Source organism: Salvia hispanica, chromosome 5 (genome assembly GCF_023119035.1).
Source record: "Salvia hispanica cultivar TCC Black 2014 chromosome 5, UniMelb_Shisp_WGS_1.0, whole genome shotgun sequence".
NCBI lineage: Eukaryota > Viridiplantae > Streptophyta > Magnoliopsida > Lamiales > Lamiaceae > Salvia > Salvia hispanica.
The window spans coordinates 486,303-493,301 of NC_062969.1; the positions used below are offsets into that span (position 1 = coordinate 486,303).

Consider the following 6,999-nt stretch of genomic DNA (forward strand, 5'->3'; position numbering starts at 1 on the left):
CAAAGAAAGCACGGAAAGAGATTTAGAAGAAGAGGAATTAAAAGAAGATTCGACAAGAGTTGTGCTTATGTTACAATAGTTCAAGTGCAATTCATGGAGGGAGTGAAGGCTTAAGATGTGTTGCATCCAGTTTGTATGATTTAAGTCGATATAACTCAAATCAAGAAAAGACATCAAAGAGAGACCTGAGAGCCAATCGAGATTCTTAGTGCTTAATGGGTTATATGAGAGATCAAGCGATTGCAGGTTGGTAAGGTTCCCTATTTGAGGAGGAACAATCCCACCAAAGTTAGAACGTGAGAGAGACAAGTGTTGCAACTGTTTCATGGAACCAATAAATTCTGGGATTGGTTTGCCTCCAAAATCATTCCAACTGAGATCAAGAGAGTTTAAATGATGCAACTCAAGCAAGGAAGAACCAACCTCACCTTGCAATAAACCATAATAACCACCACTGTTGAGTTTGAGTGTGATGACATGGCCCGTGGTGTTGCTGCACTCAACACCGTACCATTTGCAACATTCGTCGCTTTGCCATGACCGGAAAAGGTCAAAGTTGACGACGAGGCCATTCTTGAAGCTTAGAAGGGCTTCTCTCTCCCTCTCTATGCATCTCACTTTTGCATCTCCTGCATAAACAACCACACAAGCTAGAATAAAAAGAAGATATTTGATTGCTATTCTTTTATGAGAAATCATAGTCTTTGTATTGATTAAGGAAGTGATGTGTATTTTGGGATACTCCAATGTCTCAAGTGTAATGGTTTAAATAGGTCTTCATACAATGAAACAATTCCAAAATTGAAAGCATGCTTGCTTAGAGGACTAGGCGTCAAATGCCCCCTACCCTCCCTTATACCCTCCCTTAGTAGATCCGCCCCTGCTAGGGAGTCAATAAAAAAGACAAATTAGGAAGTTTCTTTGAAGATAATTCATGATAACGTAGAAATTGGGGTCTTCGAAGAAAGAATTTCCTACATAAAAACAAACTAGTGAAATGATTCATGATAAAAACAAATTGGAGTCAATGGAAATATGATAAAATAGTAAAGAGATGGTTTATACTCCCCCTGTCCTATTAAAAATAAAATGTTTTTCTTTTTAGATTGTTCTATTAAAAATGAAACGTTTACTAAAATGGAAATACCACTATCTCTACTTTTTCATCTCTTTTATTTTATTTTCTTTTTATTAACTCATAAAATAACACTTCGGGATTTTGGAAAAGGATCGCCATTTGTCACTATTACATGTCAGTCTTGCACTTGGCAAAACATTAGACATAGATAATTCAAGCACTTTTTGTCTTTTTGAAACTAGTTAATGGAGTATTAAAGAATGTCAAATGTAGACACCTCAATATGTTTTCATCTCGTGACAAATTTTATATTTTCAAGACGATATTGACAGATTCTCCACCAAAAGTAGAGTTTTATTTATTCCCTCTAGACATATTTAAATGGTTAAATGACCAATTTCATTTGGACCTTTTTCAAGAGTTGGGACTCCTATCCAAACACTTATTAATTACATACACTCCATTTCTTTGTGTCGAGCGATATCTTCTCATATCTTGTAGAGTACAATAAATTAATTTATAAAAATAGGTGTAGAATTTTATTATTAACAAACCTATCTCTCTCCGCGTCGTTTGCTAGGCGTGCTCATTTTTGGCTTTATCTTTTTCTAGAGTTCAAAGGTACTTACTCAAAACTTTCCCTCTCCCTTCTTAGTCATGACATCTCTTATTCCGGAGCTTGAAGACACTCGAAGTCTACTAGATTCATTCATTTTTTTCTAAAATACTCAAAGAAAGAGAAATTAAAAAGCGATATCACAATAGACTCAAACCCGAGACCTTTCCGACATCCACCACTCCATAGTGACGGAACCAGGAAACAAACTTCGTGGGATTGGATACCATATAAAATTAGTAATTAAGTAAATATTTAAATAATTTTTTTTAAAAAAAAGTAAGAAGAAAAGTATAGTATTTTTTTTCCAAAATCTTGTTGGCATTTTACGAAAAATAGTATTTGAGATCGATTAAATGTACATAAACTTTTTAATACTATTATTCGTATATACGAATGAGAACAAGTTGAGAGGTTATAGCATTAAAAAAATAAAAAAAGAACAAAAAATATAGCATTATTTTGATCAAATATTTAATTATCTGATTTGGGAAATTGATAATTCATAGGATTCCAATATATAGAGACAAAATCCTTCGCGCGCATAATCGTTCACAGCATATTATGAATTATCATACAAATTTTGAAAAGCATTTGACAAATTATAATTAAATGAAAGTTAGTGATGTTATCGACGATTGTCACAATATATAGTATAGTAGTAAAACAAAATGATTGTAGGTTTCGATATTCATGTCCATCCTCTTTTTTTAGCTTCCATAGTTCTATTCGAAATTTCAATCTAATATACATTCATAAAATAACTTTTCGTAATTTTCTCACAACTAAGCCAAACTCTATAAATAAGTGAAAATTTATTTATAATGCTTCTCGAATTCTTTGTGTACTTCAGTTATTTATGTCGACACTTATTTGTGATTAAAACCTGATTCTCATATATATCTCAACAGATTATATTTCAATCTTATATATATCTCGACCGATTAGATTCAATCTATACTAATAACATCAATAAATATTAGATAATAAAATTTCCAATTCAATACATCTCAAAACATTCTATTTTTTCTCCAATGAAGACTCATCTCCTCGCCGCCGCCGCCATCATAATATTGCTGCCGCCGGCGGCCCTCGCCGGCTGCACGTGCGAGGCGGAGGACGAATACCGCGACAAAGCCCTAGCGCTCCGCTACAAGCTAGCGGCCCTGGCCTCGATTCTGGTGGCCAGCGCCGCCGGCGTGTGCCTCCCCGTGGCGGCGAAGTGGTTTCCGGCGCTGAGCGCTAAAAGCAACCTTTTCTTCGTGGTGAAGGCGTTCGCGTCCGGCGTGATCCTCTCGACGGGGTTCATCCACGTGCTGCCGGACGCCTTCGAGAACCTGACGTCTCCGTGCATCCCCGAGCACCCGTGGGGGGATTTTCCGTTCACCGGGTTTATTGCGATGGTGGCGTCGATCGGGACGCTCATGGTGGATACGTACGCGACGTCGTATTATAGGCGGCGGGCTAATGCGAAGGCGGCCGACGGAGGCGGGGATGAGGAGATGTTGGCGGCTGTGCGTGACCATGGTGTGCATGGTCATGCACACCGCGGCGGGCTGGTGTCGTCAGACTCGGAGGATTCTGACGACTCCGAGCTACTTCGCCACCGTGTCATCTCTCAGGTTAATTTTTTTTCTTCTATTTAGTTTAATTTTACCATGATTTAAAATAGTGAAATACTAATAGCTACTCCCATCATATGTGATTAAATGTCACATATTTGACCGGCATGAGTTTTAAAAAATTATTTTAGGGTTTAGGGTTTTATAACTTTATGTGACCTACTTTTATATTTTGGTTTTATAATAAAATATGAGTGAAATGAGTTAGTGGAATATTGTAGGGTCCACTTACCAAACATGTGAAATGGAACATTTATTGGTGGACTGACAGAAAAAGAAAAAAAAAAATGAGACATTTAGTGGCGGACGGACGAAAAAAGAAAAAAATGAGACATTTAGTGGCGGACGAAGGGAGTATATCGATCGGTTATTTACTATGTACAATATCAATATCAATATCTAGTGCTTTAGGCTCATTTTATATGATTAGGAATCATCTTCTGATTAATATGATCAATTTATAGTTATGTATTGTTATTTGTTACATATAATTCTGATCAATATTTTTGTTTTTGAATAGGTGTTGGAGTTGGGGATTGTTGTACATTCTGTAATTATTGGAATTGCATTAGGAGCTTCCCAAAGCCCATCGACAATAAAGCCTTTGATAGCTGCAATGACTTTTCATCAATTTTTTGAAGGCATTGGTCTTGGAGGATGCATAAGTCAGGTACATAATTAGGATTAGTTCCCAATTACATGTTTAATCAAGAAACATATATTATAATTAATCCAACCTTTTGTTATTATTTGTAGGCAAAGTTTAATGTACGTGCAGTAGCAATAATGGCGGTTTTCTTCTCCCTCACAACGCCGGTAGGTATTGCCATAGGTATTGGAATAGCCAACATTTACAGCGAGACGAGCTCGACAGCCCTCATCGTTCAAGGTGTCTTCAATTCAGCATCGTCCGGCATACTAATATACATGGCATTGGTCAATCTTCTCTCCGCCGATTTCATGAGCCCTAGGCTCCAAAACAATGGAAAACTTCAACTAGGGGCAAATTTAGCACTTCTTCTTGGGGCAGGGTGTATGTCTTTTTTGGCTAAATGGGCTTAAATCACGAGTTTGTCTATATTTATTTCTATTCGTCTTTGGCATTCCATATTGTGCACAGTGAATTTATAATTAGAGTTGCAATTGTTTTGTGAAAGTTAGAAGAATAGCGATTTCGGAATCTCACTTCTATACTTGATTCAAACTTTATTTTTAAGTTAGTTACAATTTACTCATATTTTATAGCATTAGTTTCGTCATCATATATTTGATTCGATTTTGATCTTTTCCTCTGCAATTTTTTTCAACTTTCCACTAGAATAATTGCCCTATGCCATACCATATTCAGAGCGATAGGAATATATAGTAAAATGAATGGAAGTATCTTAAATTTATTTGTAGCCAATTCAACTTTTATCTAGAGTAGAGTATTAGCTAGGAAATAGGGTTATGGAAACAATTTCAACCGTGCGTAGAGGGAGGGGTAAAATTGTGCGTGATGAAAAGTAAGTTGATAAGATTTGGACTTTCGAGAAAAATAATAAACAATGCATGAAGAAATAATTAGGCTTTGTCATTACATAATGATTGAATTTTTCATCCAATTCTTAAGAGTGTAGCTTAAGTAAATTTAAATCATTATCATTGACGATATATAATATCTATGGATACAATGTCTAAATTAATGGAGCAACATCAACAACTTTGAAAGAAATCTTGAATTAGACAACCTAGGTAATTATACGATGATCCCCCTTCCATGAGCGCCATGGTGCTCTTCTCCTTCAACTCCTTAACCCTAGCTCGAATCTCATTTGTGGGGTCCATCAGCTGCTCGATTGCCTTCCCGATAACGTCTTTTGTCACTATCTCACCACTATTCTTCCGATAATCCATTTTAATCTCGACCGCAATCCCAATGTCCTTGACCAATTGGAATGCATTGGCCTGCTGCTCGGCCCCCAACGGCCAGGTGGCCATGGGGACCCCACAGCAGACACTTTCTAGAGTCGAATTCCACCCACAGTGGGACACAAACCCTCCCACCGAAGGGTGAGATAACACAGCTACTTGAGGGGCCCACCCGATCACCTTACCCACCCCCGCCGTACGGTCAAGGAACCCCTCAGGTAACACTTCCCCGGGATTCTCGTACTCCCCGGGGAAAACAATCCCCTTTTCAGAAACCGGTTTTCTAAGCGACCATAAAAACCGTTTCCCACTCTGCTCCAGTGCTTCCGCGATCTCCACCACCTGCTCTGCCTCGAAAGCACCAAAGCTTCCGAAGCAGAGGAACACGACCGAGGAATCGGGTTGGCCGTCTAGCCACTGCCCGATTTCCTCGCGCTTCCGCCTACTCTCATCACTCTCTTCCCCCTCACCCCCGATGATCGGCCCGACCGGGTAAAACCTCGGGATCCGCTCCTGGCCAGGGTTTGAGCCAATCGCGTGAGGCTCGAGCTCGAGAAACGTGTTGACCACGATCCCATCGGCCTCCCGCGCCTTCCTCGACAATTCAAGGAAGCCGCTCTCCCGGTCAAACACCGGATCCGGCCAAACCCTAGCCGGAACCGGGCTACCATACGACGAGACCGAAATCGCCTCATCCGACCCCTCAAACTCCGCCAAATCCCCGCCACGATCATCCCCAAGCCTCTGAAGATCGAACATGAGGCGGAGAATCGCAGCGCCGCTGGCGAAGAATACGTAGCTCGAGACGCCGAGCTCCTTCGCCACGTCGATCATGTCGACGCACATAATGTCGACGAAAATCCCGGCAACTCTCCGGCATTTCTTCATCTCCGACACCACGCCCTTGACGGAGGCCTTGTGGCGGGCGGCGAAATGCAACATGCTTTTCGGAGGCTTCATGGCTTCTTCTCCTGATCCGGATTCATCGTCTTGTTTGAGGCGCACGAAGTTGATTTGGGGATTCTTGATGTAGGAGGTGATCTTGGTGTCGGTAGGCATGCTCATGACGAGGACCGTGATGGAGAGGCGGCTGTCGCGGGAGGCGAGGAGCTCGGACGTCTTCACCGCCGCGACGAGGTGGCTCACGACGGGGAATGGGATGAACACTAGGCTCGCCTTCTCTCCCTCTTCACCCATTTTTCTTTCACACTTTTAGTTTGATAATAAGATAGAAATAATTGGTTACACACTATAAATTTTCACTCTAGCTAAAGCGTTTATATAAGTCAAAAAGTGAAGAAATTTGGTTTTCAATTAGTATCTTTTTTGGTCACCAAAATGTGACAATTTTGGGCCTGCGGCTCTCAATTATTAATTTCATCAATAAAAGTCAACACATTTCTTCTCATTTCATTTTTTACTTTATTCATCCTTTACTTAACTAATTTAATAAAAATTTTCTTAAATCGCGTGCTGAAAAGAAATGTCTCCACTACTATGGAACGGATGGAATACATAGTACAGGGTTTGTGTGTGTGTGTGTGTGTTTTTTTTTTTTTTTATGTTTGGCAAAATTTGCGTTGGTTATACATTTTCAACTGTCGGACTGTCTCAACTCTCAATTGTACAACAAGATTAATTAGGGTTTTAATAAATGAACGATTTCGTCTGATCACGTGTGATGTATACGTGAAGGTAATTAAATTGGTATAATTGGTTGAGATTGTGCAGACTATGTAACATACTTTAGAAGCTTCTTTTGATTACATACG

The 6,999-nt window shown here is 39.7% G+C and overlaps 2 protein-coding genes across 2 annotated transcripts; one reads left to right on the forward strand and one right to left on the reverse strand.

The window, feature by feature from the left end:
- The first annotated feature begins 472 nt into the window (after positions 1–472).
- LOC125186485 (zinc transporter 8-like) lies at positions 473–4,378 on the forward strand. Its single transcript, XM_048082855.1, has 4 exons — positions 473–487; positions 2,735–3,316; positions 3,837–3,986; positions 4,073–4,378. Exons 1-4 carry the CDS (start codon positions 473–475, stop codon positions 4,376–4,378), a joined length of 1,053 nt encoding a protein of 350 aa, XP_047938812.1.
- A 591-nt stretch (positions 4,379–4,969) lies between these two features.
- Positions 4,970–6,462, reverse strand: LOC125188870 (anthocyanidin 3-O-glucosyltransferase 2-like). Its single transcript, XM_048085937.1, has one exon. It carries the CDS (start codon positions 6,422–6,424, stop codon positions 5,012–5,014), a length of 1,413 nt encoding a protein of 470 aa, XP_047941894.1. The 5' UTR covers positions 6,425–6,462; the 3' UTR covers positions 4,970–5,011.
- Positions 6,463–6,999: the final 537 nt, after the last annotated feature.